General features: G+C 40.3%; 1 protein-coding gene across 1 annotated transcript; it reads left to right on the top strand.

Moving 5' to 3' along the window:
- The first annotated feature begins 2,644 nt into the window (after positions 1 to 2,644).
- Positions 2,645 to 12,001, top strand: OSTC (oligosaccharyltransferase complex non-catalytic subunit). Its single transcript, XM_070757895.1, has 5 exons — positions 2,645 to 2,716; positions 2,841 to 3,107; positions 8,254 to 8,347; positions 8,956 to 9,153; positions 11,147 to 12,001. Exons 2-5 carry the CDS (start codon positions 2,969 to 2,971, stop codon positions 11,163 to 11,165), a joined length of 450 nt encoding a protein of 149 aa, XP_070613996.1. The 5' UTR covers positions 2,645 to 2,716; positions 2,841 to 2,968; the 3' UTR covers positions 11,166 to 12,001.
- The last annotated feature ends 6,282 nt before the right edge of the window (positions 12,002 to 18,283 follow it).

Below are 18,283 nucleotides of genomic sequence, written 5' to 3'. Positions count from 1 at the left end.
AAATATGAATCCTGACAGATAGAATTCATTTCAACTAACCCAGTCTCCTGATTCTCTGATGCCGTGGAGAAAATCACAAACAAGTTGTATTATACAATAGAATTTGATAAATGTTTTCCTCTGCAAAACCCACATAATTCTCATTATAGTTTTTATAGAAGTCATATACACTTCCTTAGCATAGCATCCCAACTAATATGCAACTATGGTATAGGGAGTAGAAACATTTTTAAAATTTGAAATGAGATTCAAAGGTTTATTAACTATGAAGATAGAATGCCCTGTCTCAGCATTCTTGACAATTGGCTTTATTGATTCAGGTTTGTGGCAATTATCCAAACATCTTAAGAAAGTTGCATTGGAAAAACATGTTTCAGATTCAACACTATCATTTGTATATTTCAGAGGGAATGAATAGCACACAGTACTTAGATATCACTTGTGAACTGTTTTTTTCTTAGCTGGTCTGAGCTATTAGTGTTTGCATAAGAGACTAATATATTAAACTCAAACATACATCCAGTAGGACAGAGTCTTACATTGGTATTATAGCATTGTATTCATAGACTTTTGAGTTCATATTTTGTGCTGTTAGGTATGGTTAACAAATCACAATGGCTCAGTTTACACATAGTAAACCAGAACCAAATGAAAGTCATGTGATGTGTGGTATCATAATGGTATCTATCAAAGGTCCATTTAGAATAAAAATATTGCATATAGATTCTCATAACTGTCATTTCATATACTATATATTGTACTTGAAATACAACTTTATTATGATTCTAAACAAAAAGGAATGGGAAAGATTTACTATGTATACTGTGTTCAGTTCTGGAGACCTCACCTACAAAAAGATATTGGGCTACAAAAAGGGTGGAAGGTCTTAAACATAAAACTTATCAGGAAAGACTTAACTCAATCTGTACAGTGGTACCTCTACTTACAAACTTAATTCGTTCCGTGACCAAGTTGTTAAGTAGAAAAGTTTGTAAGCTATTTTTCCCATAGGAAGCAATGTAAAAACAAATAATGTGTGAAATTGGGGAAACCACAGAGGCCGTGTTTCCTCCCAGAAGATTCCTAGAGAAGGCTCCACAGAGGGTTCTCCCCACCTTTTCCAACCCTGTTTCCTCCCTAGAGAGGCCCCACAGGGTTCTCCCTGCCTTTTCCGGTTATAGTTTTGGCGGCTCGGGTTTGAGAGTGGAAAATGGTTCTTGAGAAGAGGCAAAAAATCTTGAACATCTGGCTCTTATCTAGAAAAGTTTGTAAGTAGAGGCGTTCTTAAGTAGAGGTACCACTGTATAGTCTGAGGACAAGGGAAAGGGGGGACTTGATCAAAACATTTAAATATGTTAAAGGGTTAAATAAGGTTCAGGAGGGAAGTATTTTTAATAGGAAAGTGAACACAAGAACTGAGGTTAGTTGGGGGAAAGATCAGAAGCAACATGAGAAAATATTTTACTGAAAGTAGATGCTTGGAACAAACTTCCAGCAGACATTGGTAAATCCTCAGTAACTGAATTTAAACATGCCTGGGATAAACGTATCCATCCTAAGATAAAATACAGGAAGCAGTATAAAGGCAGACTAGATGGACCATGAGGGCTTTTTCTGCTGTCAATCTTCTATGTTTCTATTTCTACTACTGAATACTGTGATAAGACTGTAGTAGTCAGGCTTGTAACTCAAATGTAGAGTAAATTTGCAGTCCAAAACAGTTAAATATGCAGGTCCCAAAAAAACCCGAACGAATTTTATTTTAACTGCCACATTCACATGCCATTTCATTTTATTTGTGTAAATGATTTTGGCCACTCAGCATGAATGAAATGGGGAGTACAGTAATGCCAAAATGGTGACTACTGGTAATGAAAACCAGAACTTGAAACTTTAAAAATCAAGGGCTGCAAAATCAGGATTTAAAATAAAGCTTTAAGGTTTTTAGCTGCTAAGCACATAGGAAATTTGAACCACTTTTCTGTGTCTTGAGATCCTGGATATTTATTCAGTAAATCAGTCAACCATTAGGAAACTGGCACAAAATAATAGTTTAAAGATATTCATAATTTTCGGGTTAGAAGAGAGTCGAGAGAAATCGCTGAGTTTATTTATTTGGATTAATATGCCTCCCAATTCCCAAAGTTCATATTGAGACTCTAAAATCTGCACATTCAGAATCTCATTTCCAGTTTAAAGAACATTACATCTCCATATGATTTATTTAATTAAAATGCTTAGCATATTCTACAGAAAAAAATAGATAAAATAAAAATTGCTAACCAAGGTATAGTTGAGCATAAGGCCAATCAATTTCTGGGAGGAATTGCAACTATAATCGTCTAATTCAGTGCTTCCCAACCTTGGTAACTTGAAGATATTTGGACTTCAACTCCCAGCGAATGTTGGCTGGGGAATTCTGGGAGTTGAAGTCCAAATATCTTCAAGTTACCAAGGTTGGGAAACACTGGTCTAATTGAAATAAACCTCATTGTCGTTCACACAGAATCGCAGTCCCTACCTTCCAGGATAAATACACGTATTAAACTCCAAGTTATATCATTGGTTGATCCCATTTTGATTGTCGGCGCGGTATTTACGTCATCGACTCTTGCCAGGGCCACGTTTATTCATTAAATGACCACGTCGAGCATGTTAAGGTCCTGGAAGATTAAAATCGTATTAAACGGCCTTCCTCACGAAAGAATGCCATCCGGTAAATCTTTTATGCTAGTAAACTTGTCATTAAAAACGCTGCTCTTTTTTCGCCCGGCATCTTATTTCCCTTCCTTTCTCTTCTTTAGCAGTTCCCGCTACAGCGTCTGTTCTTTCCCTTCCAGGACGTCACTTTTCGGCAGTTCAGTTAAAGGGTTTACGGTGGCCGCGATAGGTCAGCTCTTGTAAGCGAAGTCGGTGGGGCAGGAAGGCAGCGACTCGGGAGATCGCCGAGGCTGGAGCTGGGATCGCAATGGAGACCCTCTACCGAGTGCCGTTTCTGGTGCTGGAATGCCCCAACATTAAACTGAAGCGGCCGAGTTGGGTGCACATGCCCTCGGCCATGACGGTATATGCGATAGTGGTGGTCTCTTACTTCCTCATCACGGGAGGTAATGCCGGGCACCGCAGAGGGCTGAAGCCGGGGGGAGGTGGGAGACGAGGGACGGAGAGGGCGACGCCTGAATATGCACCGGGGGCGCCGACCGTTGCCTCAGTCACTTCGGGGACCCCCTCCCTTCCCCCGTTCGACCCTTGGAGAACCCCTTCTGCTCCTTTATAATGTAACTGCGCATGCGGGAAACAATCCCTCCGTGTTCCCCCGAAAAGTGTGTTCAGACGACAGTCTTTCATCTGTGTGTGTGTCTGTGTGTGTAATTAATTAATTTAATTTAATTGACTTCCACTTCCACAGCGCCCCCCGAGGAGGAGGGCTGTGTGGACAACTGTCGGTTCAGGAAGATTACGTGCAGTTGAGCAAAAACATAGTAATTTTGGTCTCTCTTTATCGAATTCCTATACTGTTCTTGCGGATTTAAATAGTAAGGATGTTGGAGATATTAGCAAGGCCCCTCAGGCAGAGAATGAGGGGATATTCAAAGGGGAAGTTGTTGTAAATGTCACCAAACCATCAAGTGCAGTTAGTAGAAATATAAAGAGGACACATTTTCTTGTGGGTGATTCGACTGTTAGAGGTGTTGATTTGGGACAGAGTAAGGACGTGGTGAAGGTGCTGAGGTGTCTCCCAGGGGCCACTGCCAGCAGGGACAGGAGGAGGATTACAAACATTGTTAAGGCTGTGAGTAAAGGTAATAACATTGATGTGGTGGTGCATCTTGGCACAAATGATTTGTCCCAGAGAAATGTCAATGTAGTAAAAAGAGATTTTCAATGTCTAAGTGTGGAGCTGGGTAAAATAGCAGATTCAGTGACTTTCTCAGAGGTGTTACCGGTTTGTGGCCAAGAGGATAAAACAACGTGTATCATAGAGTTTAATGTGTGGTTAAAGCAGTGGTGTAAAGCTGAAGGTTTTGGCTATGTAAGTCATGATGTCAGTAGGTGGTCTAAAAGGGAGTTGTTTAAGAGGGATGGTTTGCATCCATCATACAGAGGTACTCAGGTACTCGGTGAGGAATTCAGAACTTTTTTGGACAGGCATTTAAACTAGGTAAAGGGGACAGAGATGTAACTGATGTGGGTGATTTCTGTCCCCGACCAATGAGGATAAAGCAGTTTTTGGAAGCTTATGAAAAGGGAGCTGCAAATAAAATAGATGTAGTTGTTGATGATAAGGGGCAAACTAATAATGAAAATAATGTTCTTCGTGTAATGTGCACGAATGCTCGAAGCTTGAGCAACAAGCTCTGTGAATTAATGGCCATAATATCTAGAGATAATTTGGACCTGGTTGCCATAACTGAGACATGGTTTAAGGATTCTAATGAATGGGAAATATCCATACCAGGATATACACTGTATAGGAAGGATAGAATAGAGAGAAGGGGAGGTGGAGTAGCCATTTATGTTAAAGAAACTCTAAAAACAACACTAATTCAAAATACATGTCAAGATCTAGAGACCCTCTGGATTTGCATGCAAAATAAAGACGGTTCTGTCATTAGAATTGGGGTGATCTATAGGCCTCCAGGGCAATCTGAGGAATATGACAACAAGATGGTGGATGAAATTACCCAAATGGCAGTAAAGGGAGATATTGTGGTTATGGGTGATTTCAACATGCCTGATGTTGACTGGAATATCCCCAGTGCCCTTACATGCAAAAGTAAGAATATAGTAGAGGCCTTTACAGGAGCAGCTCTGGCACAGCTGGTTAAGACACCAACTAGAGGGGAGAATATTCTAGATTTAGTTTTTACGAATGGGAATTGGGTTTCAGATGTCAAGGTGGGAGAAAATTTAGGTTGCAGTGACCATCTATGTTTGTGGTTTGATGTAAAAACTCATTGTGAGCAATCCTATAATGCAACCAAAGTATTGGATTTCAGAAAAACAAATTTTAATGCAATGGGGGAATATTTAGATAATGAATTAAAGGAGAGGGATAAAATGGCAGGAGCGAGCACCCAGTGGACTGTATTTAAAAAGGCCATCTTAAAAGCCACTGGACTGTATGTAAGACAAATAACTAAAGGTAAAAGGAAGAAGAAACCGCTATGGTTTAGCAATGATGTAAGGACTATAGTCAATGAAAAAAAGGCTGCCTATAGGAGGTATAAAGAGTCTGGAAGTATAGCTGATAGGGAGGTGTATAAAATGAGACAGAAGGAGGCGAAACAGATAATATATGCTGCTAAAGCCTCAAAAGAGGAAGAAATTGCCAAATCTCTAAAGAAGGGGGATAAAACCTTCTTCAGATATATTAGTGATAAGAAGAAGAAAAACTGCGGCATCACGAAGCTTAGTACCGGGAAAAATACATGCATTAATGGGAATAAGGAGATCGCCGACCATTTCAATAGCTACTTCTGTTCAGTTTTCTCAAAAGACACCTTACAAAATAATACTATAGAGGGATATAGCATTGCCTCCAACTGTACGGATTCAGCTCCAGTGATCTTAGAAGCCGATGTCTTAGAAGAACTTGAACGATTAAAGATAAATAAGGCAATGGGTCCAGATGGCATCCACCCCAGAGTTCTTAAAGAACTCAGATCTGTCATTGCTACCCCCCTGACTGATTTGTTTAACCAATCCTTGTTAACAGGAGATGTTCCTGAGGATTGGAGAATGGCAAGTGTTGTGCCTATCCACAAGAAGGGCAGTAGAGAAGAAGCTGGTAACTACAGGCCAGTTAGCTTGACATCAGTTGTCGTTAAAATGATGGAGACTCTACTGAAAAAGAGGATAAATCAGCACCTAAAAAACAATAAATTATTGGACCCAAATCAGCATGGCTTTACTGAAGGCAAATCATGTCAGACTAATCTCATTGATTTCTTTGACTATGTCACAAAGGTGTTGGATGAAGGTGGTGCCGTGGATATTGCCTACCTGGACTTCAGCAAAGCCTTTGATACGGTTCCACATAAAGAGCTGATAGATAAATTAGTGAAGATTGGACTTAATCCCTGGATAGTTCAATGGATTTGCAGCTGGCTGAAGCATAGACACCAGAGGGTTGTTGTGAATGGCGAGTATTCTGAGCAGAGTCAGGTTACAAGCGGTGTGCCACAAGGGTCTGTTCTGGGTCCTATTCTTTTTAATATGTTTGTGAGTGACATAGGGGAAGGTCTGGTAGGGAAGGTTTGCCTATTTGCCGATGACTCTAAAGTGTGCAATAGGGTTGATATTCCTGGAGGCGTCGGCAATATGGTAAATGATTTAGCTTTACTAGATAAATGGTCAAAGCAATGGAAACTGCAGTTTAATGTTTCCAAATGTAAAATAATGCACTTGGGGAAAAGGAATCTTCAATCTGACTATTGTATTGGCAGTTCTGTGTTAGCAAATACTTCAAAAGAAAAGGATTTAGGCGTAGTGATTTCTGACAGTCTCAAAATGGGTGAACAGTGCAGTCAGGCAGTAGGGAAAGCAAGTAGGATGCTTGGCTGCATAGCTAGAGGTATAACAAGCAGGAAGAGGGAGATTATGATCCCGCTATATAGAATGCTGGTGAGACCACATTTGGAATACTGTGTTCAGTTCTGGAGACCTCACCTACAAAAAGATATTGACAAAATTGAACGGGTCCAAAGACGGGCTACAAGAATGATGGAAGGTCTTAAGTATAAAACGTATCACGAAAGACTTAATGAACTCAATCTGTATAGTCTGGAGGACAGAAGGAAAAGGGGGGACATGATCGAAACATTTAAATATATTAAAGGGTTAAATAAGGTCCAGGAGGGAAGTGTTTTTAATAGGAAAGTGAACACAAGAACAAGGGGACACAATCTGAGGTTAGTTGGGGGAAAGATCAAAAGCAACATGAGAAAATATTATTTTACTGAAAGAGTAGTAGATCCTTGGAACAAACTTCCAGCAGACGTGGTAGATAAATCCACAGTAACTGAATTTAAACATGCCTGGGATAAACATATATCCATCCTAAGATAAAATACAGAAAATAGTATAAGGGCAGACTAGATGGACCATGGGGTCTTTTTCTGCCGTCAGACTTCTATGTTTCTATGTTTCTATGTTTCTATGCTACCCAATCCCGTAGGACTCAGGGCGTCTTACAACAATAAAAGCAATACAATAGCACAATAATAAAAATAAGTCAAATATAACAATAATTATAAAACCCCAAGTGTGACCCAACTAAAATAACCCAAATAAAAATCCTAAATCCACAACAACATACATACCAGTCACACACAATTTGTAGGATCAGGTTTGCAGAGACCCCGGTCTATAATAATAATAATAATAATAAATAGATTTGTATGCCGTCCCTCTCCGCAGACTCGGGGCGGCTAAAAACAATATCAATTTGACAATGTAACAAATCTAATATTTAAAAAACATCTAAAACATCTAAACATCTAAAAAAGTACAAGCATACCATACATAAAACTATATAAGCCTGGGGGAGATATCTCAATTTCCCCATGCCTGGCAGTACAGTTGGGTCTTAAGCAATTTACAAAAGACAAGGAGGGTGGGGGCAGTTCTGATCTCTAGGGGGAGTTGGTTCCAGAGGGCCGGGGCTGCCACAGAGAAGGCTCTTCCCCTGGGGGCCACCAGATGACATTGTTTAGTCGACGGGACTCGGAGAAGGCCAACTCTGTGGGACCTTATTGACCGCTGGGATTCGTGCGGCAGAAGACTATAATTAAAAGGGTCTTCAGCATCCCTTACTGTCGTTCTCTTCATTCTGTCATCATCCATTTTCCTTTTGTCCTCCATCTTTGGTTTTGTTTTGTTTTTTCTTTTCTTTGCGGTACCTAAAAGTTTTCAGGAGAGCCCTGACTTTTTGTCCTTGGTGACTTTGGGTCACTAAGTCTATTTTGACCGGACTATTTACGGACTGCCTGCTACCTCATACTTTCCAGCAGCCAGCAACAGGGTGTCCAGCAAACCTGGAAATCAGGGAAATATCAGGAAAATCAGCAGTTCGGGAAATATCAGGGAATTTGTGAGAAAAACGGAATAAATCAGGGGGAAAAAACAAACTGCATTGAAATGTCAGGGAAAAATCATATTAAAAAATGGATGCTGCCTGACAAAATCAAGCAAAAATGAGTATAACTGTGGCAACAACTTCCTCAGCTATCGATTTTTTTCCCTTTGTAGGAATAATTTACGATGTGATTGTAGAACCTCCTAGTGTTGGGTCAATGACTGATGAACAGGGACATCAACGGCCTGTGGCGTTCTTGGCATACAGGTAAAATGTAATTAATATTAAAAGTATATCAAAATATTACAATGCTACATTGAAAAATCATAGCGTCAAAACTTCCGCATCTCTACTTCGCAGAAATTCAACTTTCACGGGCGGTCTCGGAACGCATCCCCCACGAAAATCGAGGGAACACTGTAGATATATTAAATGTGTGCAGTGGCAGTTTCCAAAAATGCTGAAAAGTGAATTTTGACTCCTAATTTTGTGGTCAATTTTAAATTCAAATGGTATTCTCTCTAAATAATAAACATTTGGAACTGACACCTATTCCAGCTCTTTTCAGTGGGTTAAAACCTTGTTTTAATGCCATTAATTCTGTAATAGGTGAGGAGGAACTTGTGAAATTGGTTTTTTTTTTTTTTGCCTATCTTGAGTTAGAGTTAGTCTTCAAACTTGGCAACTTTAAGACTTGTGGACTTCAACTCCCAGCATAGCTGCCTGGAGAATTCTGGGAGTTGAAGTCCAAAATTGCCAAGTTTGGGGACCCCTGAGTTAGATGGTTATGGAGGTCTACAGGTATAAAATTCCTGCATGTATAAATAACCACCTTAATGTTTGGACCCCACTAATGTTGATCATTTTATATGCAGAGTAAATGGACAATACATTATGGAAGGGCTCGCATCAAGTTTCCTCTTCACAATGGGCGGACTTGGTTTCATAATACTGGATCGTTCCAATGCGCCAAATATCCCAAAGCTGAATAGATTCCTGCTACTTTTTATTGGATTTGTGAGCGTCTTGTTGAGTTTTTTCATGGCGAGAGTCTTTATGCGAATGAAATTACCGTAAGTCTGTTTTTTCCCCCTTGGATTATTTTCTCCCTCATTCTTAACGTTTGTTTAAACCAACATTTAAATTAATACATTAAAAGAATAAAACTCAACATAAGTTATTTCAGATTATTTTCTAACGACATTTTATTTATTTTATTCATTTATTAGATTTGTATGCCGCCCCTCTCCGTAGACTCGGGGCAGCTCACAACAGCAATAAAACAATTCATGACGAATCTAATAATTTTAAAACATTTTTAAAACCCCATTATTAAGCAGACATACACACAAACATATAATACATAAATTGTATAGGCCCCGGGGAGATATCTCAATTCCCCCATGCCTGGCAGCAAAGGTGGGTTTTAAGGAGTTTACGAAAGGCAAGGAGGGGGGGGCAGTTCTAATCTCCGGGGGGAAGCTGGTTCCAGAGAGTCGGGGCCGCCACAGAGAAGGCTCTTCCCCTGGGATCCGCCAAACAACATTGTTTAGTCAACGGGACCTGGAGAAGGCCAACTCTGTGGGACCTAATCGGTCGCTGGGATTTGTGCGGCAGAAGGCGGTCCCGGAGATATTTGGAGAAACATCAGCCTACTTGTGTAAATTTCTTGGGTAGGACCGAAGATTATTGCATTTATGAAATTGTAGAAATCAGTTGGAGAAATAAGCTATTACTTGTGGTAAAGGGATTAAATATTTTGAAATCCTATCTAGTACTACATTTTCCTAGTACTTTGAGTTAATTCAGTGTTATTCTCAGATTAGAAACTTTCAAATTAAGAATAAGATTGTGGTTAGTAAAGGGTTTCAATGTGATTATTGAAGTAGCACCCAACAAAACACATGTGATTGGTGGTTAATTTGCTCTCTAGCCTAGTACATATGAACTACAATACATGACCACATAGTCATTACATTTGGTGCATGGAAAGTGCTCTACAATTCATTTAACAGAAGTACATCTTACATGTTGATATTCCTGGAGGGGTCTGTAATATGGTAAATGATTTAGCTTTACTAGATAAATGGTCAAAGCAATGGAAACTGCAGTTTAATGTTTCCAAATGTAAAATAATGCACTTGGGGAAAAGGAATCCTCAATCTGAGTATTGTATTGGCAGTTCTGTGTTAGCAAAAACTTCAGAAGAGAAGGATTTAGGGGTAGCGATTTCTGACAGTCTCAAAATGGGTGAGCAGTGTGGTCGGGCAGTAGGAAAAGCAAGTAGGATGCTTGGCTGCATAGCTAGAAGTATAACAAGCAGGAAGAGGGAGATTGTGATCCCCTTATATAGAGCGCTGGTAAGACCACATTTGGAATACTGTGTTCAGTTCTGGAGACCTCACCTACAAAATGAGATTGACAAAATTGAACGGGTCGAAAGACGGGCTACAAGAATGGTGGAAGGTCTTAAGCATAAAACATATCAGGAAAGACTTAATTAACTCAATCTGTATAGTCTGGAGGACAGAAGGAAAAGGGGGGACATGATCAAAACATTTAAATATGTTAAAGGGTTAAATAAGGTTCAGGAGGGAAGTGTTTTTAATAGGAAAGTGAACACAAGAACAAGGGGACACAATCTGAAGTTAGTTGGGGGAAAGATCAAAAGCAACGTGAGAAAATATTATTTTACTGAAAGAGTAGCAGATCCTTGGAACAAACTTCCAGCAGACGTGGTTGGTAAATCCACAGTAACTGAATTTAAACATGCCTGGGATAAACATCCATCCATTGTAAGATAAAATACAGGAAATAGTATAAGGGCAGATTAGATGGACCATAAGGTCTTTTTCTGCCGTCAGTCTTCTATGTTTCTATGTGACCTTTTTTATAAATTATTTCTATCTAGATCAAGAATGAGTTTGTGGTCCTTCAGATGTTCTTACCTATGATTACTGGTACTGCCAGAATAAGAATTTAGCATTGTGTAATGGAGTCAACTGTGAACTGAGTAGCATTACATTTATTTCACATTTCCATTCAAATTTTTTCTTTGTCTTCTAGGGGCTACTTGATGGGTTAGTGCCTTTCCTAACTGCTGCAGATTGAAGATTGTATTTCCTTCTCATTGGGAAGAAGATTGGATAGCAAAAATAAATAGCCCTACCTAAAGCCACAAAAAAAGAGAGAGGGGGAATGAGTAGACTAGCTAAAGGTTTGTTTTCTCATTTTCCCCTTACATAAAGAGAATTTGTTGCAGGCAATTACTTTAACGAATGTGTTCAGTATTTAAAAAAGCAACATTCTCATGTTATGAGGCCTAAGTGTTATTACATCGGTACAGTAGAATCACAACTCTACAACCCTGTTCCCTTTCCTTCTTGATAAACCTCAGAGTAATAGTTCTATACTTTCTTGTAATACCTTGGCTTGGTCTGTCTCCTCGCGAGAGGCCCTATTTTGAAAATGTGAATGTGACATTAACTTTTTCCAATATTTATAAACAACTGTTCAGTGATTGCCACTGTGTGTTTAGGAGTTTGATCAAGAAAACAAAAGCAACTAGTTTTGGGTTGACCTTTGGATAAGCCAGGGCAGAGCACATCAAGTAATTACAAGATATGAAAGAGAAGAGAGTTGGTGGGATTGAGGAAAATGCCTGCACATCTCTTGAGCATTACTGTCAACTGGTGCTTTAAAATATCCAGGTAATACAGTCTTCTAGCCACCTGCAAAGGCACTGAAAAGTAACTCTTTCTGCACATGTATATGTATCTGTGTTGTGTTAAGAAGAAAATATTACACTGATACTCATGTTAGTAGACGAATCTAAACATATGCAAAATAAAACCCTGAATTGTATGATAGTAATTGTTCCTTTGAATTTTTTGGAAAACATTAAACATTTTTCTATTAAAATACTGTGTGTATTGTATATATTTAATGCTCTTTTACATCCTTACTAGCCTTGTGCTTTCCTAATTCTTGTTTACATTTCATAGCACAGATGTGGTCTTTAGTAATACAGTGATCCCCCGGTTATTGCGTCCCCGACCATTGCGAACAGGGTAATACGCGATTTTTCAACCCGGAAGTCAAAACACCATCTGCGCATGCGTGCCCTTTTTTCTATGGGCACGCATGCGTAGATGGTGCCCGGCAGATCAGCTGCTGGGCGGCTTCCCTGGGTCTTCCCCCTCTTGCTGGCGGGAGGGCGAGCAGCAGGCATCAGCAAGGAGTTTCCCCACCGCCCACGCAAACTCCTCGCTGCCGCCCGCCCTTCGCCCGCCCACACCGTTCATTCTCGCCGCTTTGGAGCTGAGTCCTGAAGCGAATTCGCTTCAGGACTCAGCTCGAAAGCGGCCAGAGCGAGCGCGGACAAGCCGTTCGCTGGCGCTAGCTCTCGCCTGCCTGCCCGCTAGCGAGGAGCCGCCTACACAACAGAGTGAATTCACAGCTGCCAGTTTTTTAAGCTGGTTTTGGCTTTTTTGCACATCAGGTTCTTCACAAAAACATAGGATGGTGTAACGTATCAGTATAGTATATGCGTTGATCCAAGCAGTGTAATTGACAGTGCTTGTTGTAATTGAGAGATGGAAATTTTTGTCATTGCAGTTTTTCCAAGTGCTATCGAAGATTTTCTGGTACAATAGCCAATAGCCGTCTTGCCTATGATTCTGGGATAATAATATTAAAGATATATTATTAATAGTATAATAATATTAAATATATTAGGGAAGTATTTTTAATAGGAAAGTGAACACAAGAACAAGGGGACAATCTGAAGTTAGTTGGGGGAAGATCAAAAGCAACATGAGAAAATATTATTTTACTGAAAGAGTAGTAGATCCTTGGAACAAACTTCCAGCAGACGTGGTAGATAAATCCACAGTAACTGAATTTAAACATGCCTGGGATAAACATATATCCATCCTAAGATAAAATACAGAAAATAGTATAAGGGCAGACTAGATGGACCATGAGGTCTTTTTCTGCCGTCAATGTTTCTATGTTTCTGTGTCAAACCTTAGTCCCTTTCCAGGAAGTGAGGTGCTGCAAATTATTTTTCCAAAGAAAACCAAACTTGTTGAGCTGATTCCAATGGGAGAAGCGATGTAGAAATTTAGAGGTTAATACTGTATCAGTAAATGAAATTGCATGTAGAAACCTGTTAACACCACTAGGTGGCTTGCAGCACTGTTTGATATACGCCCAGCTGTGAATGCAGGTCAACAAATGGGCTGCTGCACTTAACTCCAGTTTCCAAATGATCTTCAAAGACAATCCCATCTAGGAGGCATTGCAATAGTTCAACTGCAATGGGTCTAGTTACCGTAATCAGCTTGACACATAATTACAAAGACATAAGTCACAGTAACTATATCCTTCCGTTCCAGGCCACAGTTTCCATTTCCTAGCAGCAACCCATAAGTCAACAAATTTATTTTATTTATTTATTTATTCATTCATTCATTTGTCCAATACACAAATACATAGGAAGAAAAATAGACATGTAGTAATATATATAAGGGTAAAGTGAACTTAGAGGAGAGGATATATGAAAGAAAGAGAATATATATGATAAGTGAGAGAAAGGAAAGACAATTGAACAGGGGACGAAAGGCACACTAGTGCACTTATGAACCTGGAGAGGTCAATCGTGGAGAGTCTAAGGGAGAAATGTTGGGGGTTAGGGGTTGACACAATTGAGTCCGGCAATGAGTTCCACGCTTCGATAACTCGATTGTTGAAATCATATTTTTTACAGTCAAGTTTGGAGCGGTTCGTATTAAGCTTGAATCTATTGCGTGCTCTTGTGTTGTTGCAGTTGAAGCTGAAGTGGTAATTGACCGGTAGGACGTTGCAGCATATGATCTTGTTGGCAATACTCAAATCATGTTTTAGGCGCCCTAGTTCTAGGCTTTCTAGGCCAAGGATTGTTAGTCTATTTTCGTAGGATGTTTCAGGCCACCTGTAGTTGTGGCTTTCAGCCAAAGTAATAGGTGGCAAAGTGACAAAGACTAATAGTGACCTCGGATAATCTTGAAGTAAAGGAGTCCAGAAGGAATACAGTCGCATTTTTTTCTGTAACACCTTTAAAAAGGTGCATGTTTTTGCAAATTGCAGTAACTTCACTGGTTGCATGGAGTAGTTAGAGACTTATATAGGATTCCTTTCTTAGGAAAAAAAACCTCATCTTTTTTACTTGTCTCCAAGGTGCTTTTTTTAAAGGCAATGGGACTTTGGCAATTGTTGCGGTTGAAGCTGAAGTAGTCATTGACCAGTAGGATGTTGCAGCATATGATCTTGTGGGCAATACTCAAATCGTGTTTTAGGCGCCGTAGTTCTAGGCTTTCTAGGCCCAGGATTGTTAGTCTATTTTCGTAGGATATTCTGTTTCGAGTGGCAGAACATCAGCAACGATTTATTTGTGCATTCATGAATTTATTCATTATCTTATGAACACTGTCCAGGTTTTGGAATTTTTGTGAAATTAATCCACGTTTTACAATACGGATTTCATTTTTATATCAATTCACACATCTATTTTTCTTAATGGATAACAATAGTCTTTCACACCTAGATGGTTTCAGAAACCAGTCTTCAAACTACAACCAATCAAGCAGCTTTCATCTAAAATTATTAGAAATGGTTGATATCTTAGAGCGTCTGGGCATAAAGGTGATATATCAATTGACAACTTCATCATCATTTCTTTTCAACAGAGTGAGGAATCATGGTGTATTGTACAATCTTATGTACAATGGCTTATTTTATTTTACATATAGTACAGTGTTCCCTCAATTTTTGCAGGTTCAAACTTCGCGGAATGTCTATACCACGGTTTTCCAAAAATATTAATTAAAAAATACTTCACGGTTTTTTTTCCTATACCACGGTTTTCCCTGCCCGATGACATCATATGTCATTGCCAAACTTTTGTCTGCCTTTAATAAATATATTTTTTAATAAACTTTAATAAATAAACATGGCGAATAATAATCTAAATGGTTGCTAAGGGGATGGGAAATTGCAATTTAGGGGTTTAAAGTGTTAAGGGAAGGCTTGGGATACTGTTCATAGCCAAAAATAGTGTATTTACTTCCGCATCTCTACTTCGCGGAAATTCTACTTTCGCGGGCAGTCTCGGAACGCATCCCCTGCGAAAATCGAGGGAACACTATACATGAATCCAATCAACAGGTTAGTTCAATAACCAGTGGCTGATACATCTATGAACTTGGTCTCAATGTATAAGTGTGATGTTTCCTCGTGTATGCAGACAGACTTTATGCGGAATTATTCCTAAATATCCAACTAGTAATAAGTGTTTCTTTTGTTTTAATTCATGTTTTTTATTTTGTATTATTTGTACATATCTGACGCCCGAGCTACTTTTGGCCGCAGCTCTCCAGCTCATCTTCTTGCTTAATCTTTCGCTTGCTTCTCCTTTTCATCTACGCCCCTTTTGCAACAGCCTTGCTACCAGAGTTGCGCTCTGGATTTGGGTAGGGGCAGATCTGGCTTAATTTAATTTAATTTAATTTAATTTAATAATGTAATTTAATTTAATTTAATTTAATAGATCTGTACGCTGCCCCTCTCCAGAGACTCGGAGCGGCTCACAATAACAACAATGTAAACAAATCTAATACATTTTTAAAAAAATCTAAAAATCCATTATTAAAACCATACAACACCATACATAAATAATATAAACCCAGGGGCTCAATTTCCCCATGCCTGACGACATAGGTGGGTCTTCAATAACTTACGAAAGGCAAGGAGGGTGGAGGCGATTCTGATCTTCGGGGGGGAGTTGATTCCAGAGGGCCGGGGCTGCCACAGAGAAGGTTCTTCTCCTGGGGCCCGCCAGACGACATTGTTTAGTCAATGGGACCCGGAGAAGGCCAACTCTGTGGGACCTTATCGGCCACTGGGATTCGTGCAGCAGAAGACGATTCCGAAGGTATTCTGGTCTGATGCCATGTAGGGCTTTATAGGTCATTACCAATACTTTAAATTGTGACCGGAAACTAATCGGCAACCAATTCTGGTCGCGGAGTGTTGACAAGACGCGGGCAAATCCAGGGGACCCTACGATAGCTCTCGCGGCCACATTCTGCATGATCTGGAGTTTCTGAACACTCTTTAAAGGTGTTTAAAGGTGGCTTCCCCTCTCCCCAACCTTCCTCTTCATCGGGGTGTGGAGAAAACAGCAAAATGTTTCTCGTAGTGGGTGGCTAGAGTAGCATCCCCATGGAGAAATGGGGAATTCTTCCCCCATTGCTGTTTGGTGGGCTGCCCGCCTCCCTCTCGTGGCTGGAGCAAAGCGCTGCTGTCTTTGGTGCTACTGGTGCACCCTCCGAGACTGTTGCAAGCGTACACACGTCCACCAGGCACGCACATATGTACCCATCGGCATGAGATTTGGCTTCTGCGCATGCACCGCAAGCAAAATATTGTGTGACAACATGTGTGAGAGCGACATTTCGGGACTTTTCGCCGATATTTTTGCTTCCGTGCATGTGCGGAAGCAAAAACACCGAAATCTCGCTCACACAAATGTTTTCATGCAAGATTTTTCTTGTGCATGCGCAGAAGCCAAATCTCATGCAGGCATGCATGTACACACTGTATACGCATCCCAAAAATCACTACCGGAACGTAGCACCTTACCGTTCCAGTAGCAGGCCATCACTGGTTACAAATACAGTGGTACCTCATGATACGAACTTAATTGGTTCCAGGAGGATGTTCGTAAGGTGACAAGTTCGTAAGATAAAACAATGTTTCCCATAGGAATCAATGTAAAAGCAAATAATGCGTGCAAATCCTTCAGGAAAATCCCAAACTTTAGAAGGGAGGCGAACAGAGGGCAGGGAGGAGCAGCTAAAGGGGGCGGGTGGAAGAAGCAAGGCTAGGCTAAAGGGTGAGTGGGAAGGAAGAAAGGCAAGGGGGGCGCCCCTCCCTTTTCTTTCTTCAAAAGACACCCTTTCAGTGCCTTTGCAAGCATGCAAAATCTTTACTCCTCCAAGCTGCCCCTCCCTTTTCTTTCTTAAAAAGACACGTTTCAGTGCCTTTGCAAGCATGCAAAATCTTTACTCCTCCAAGCTGCCCCTCCCTTTTCTTTCTTCAAAAGACGTTTCAGTGCCTTTGCAAGCATGCAAAATCTTTACTCCTCCAAGCTGCCCCTCCCTTTTCTTTCTTCAAAAGACGCCCTTTCAGTGCTTGCAAACACGCTGTTCTCCTAGTTATTTAAATGGAGTCTTTTCCCCCTCCAAGCCACCCCTCCCTTTTCTTTCTTAAAAAAATGGGGGGGAAGAAATCCCTTCATCCCAGCAGCAGCTGCTTGAGTTCGTAAGGTGAAAATAGTTCGGAAGAAGATGCAAAAAAATCTTAAACACCGGGTTCGTATCTTGAAAAGTTCGTTAGAAGAGGCGTTCGTAAGATGAGGGACCACTGTACACTTCTTTTTCCACTTCTATCAACATGTGCTTCTAATGCTCACGGATGTGAAAGAGGGTCGCCCTGAGGTCAGGGATCTCTATTTCATAAACTCTCATGTTTTCAGTGTCAAGCTGCATTGGATTTCTTTTTTGACCCATCCTTACGATGTCAAAGTTTTTAATGTTTGCCAGTGCTGAATCTCGTTATTTCGCGGATGAATCTTTCCCATTTCTGATCCAGCTAGAAAGCTGAAAGGCAGCTATATGGATTGAATTTAAAACATACAGTGCTCCCTCGCTTTTCGCGGGGGATGCGTTCCGAGACCGCCCGCGAAAGTCGAATTAAGTAGAGAAAGTAGAGATGCGGAAGTAAATACACTATTTTTGGCTATGAACAGTATCCCAAGCCTTCCCTTAACCCTTTAAACCCCTATATTGCAATTTTCCATTCCCTTAGCAACCATTCAGATTATTACTCACCATGTTTATTTATTAAAGTTTATTTTTAAAAAAAATTATTAAAGGCAGACGAAAGTTTGGCGATGACATATGACGTCATCGGGTGGGAAAAAAGGTGGCATAGGGAAAAAACCCGCAAAGTATTTTTTAATTAATATTTTTGAAAAAACGTGGTACAGTATAGACTTTTCGCGACGTTCGAACCCGTGAAAATCGAGGGAACACTGTAGTCAGGATTCCTTTATGAACATTTCTTGCTTCCCCTGGCGGGGCCCAAGGGAAGAGCCTTCTC

This window comes from Erythrolamprus reginae, chromosome 7 (assembly GCF_031021105.1).
Source record: "Erythrolamprus reginae isolate rEryReg1 chromosome 7, rEryReg1.hap1, whole genome shotgun sequence".
Lineage (NCBI taxonomy): Eukaryota > Metazoa > Chordata > Lepidosauria > Squamata > Dipsadidae > Erythrolamprus > Erythrolamprus reginae.
Note: the sequence above shows the minus strand (reverse complement) of the source record. Positions and strands in the feature narration are given on the sequence as shown.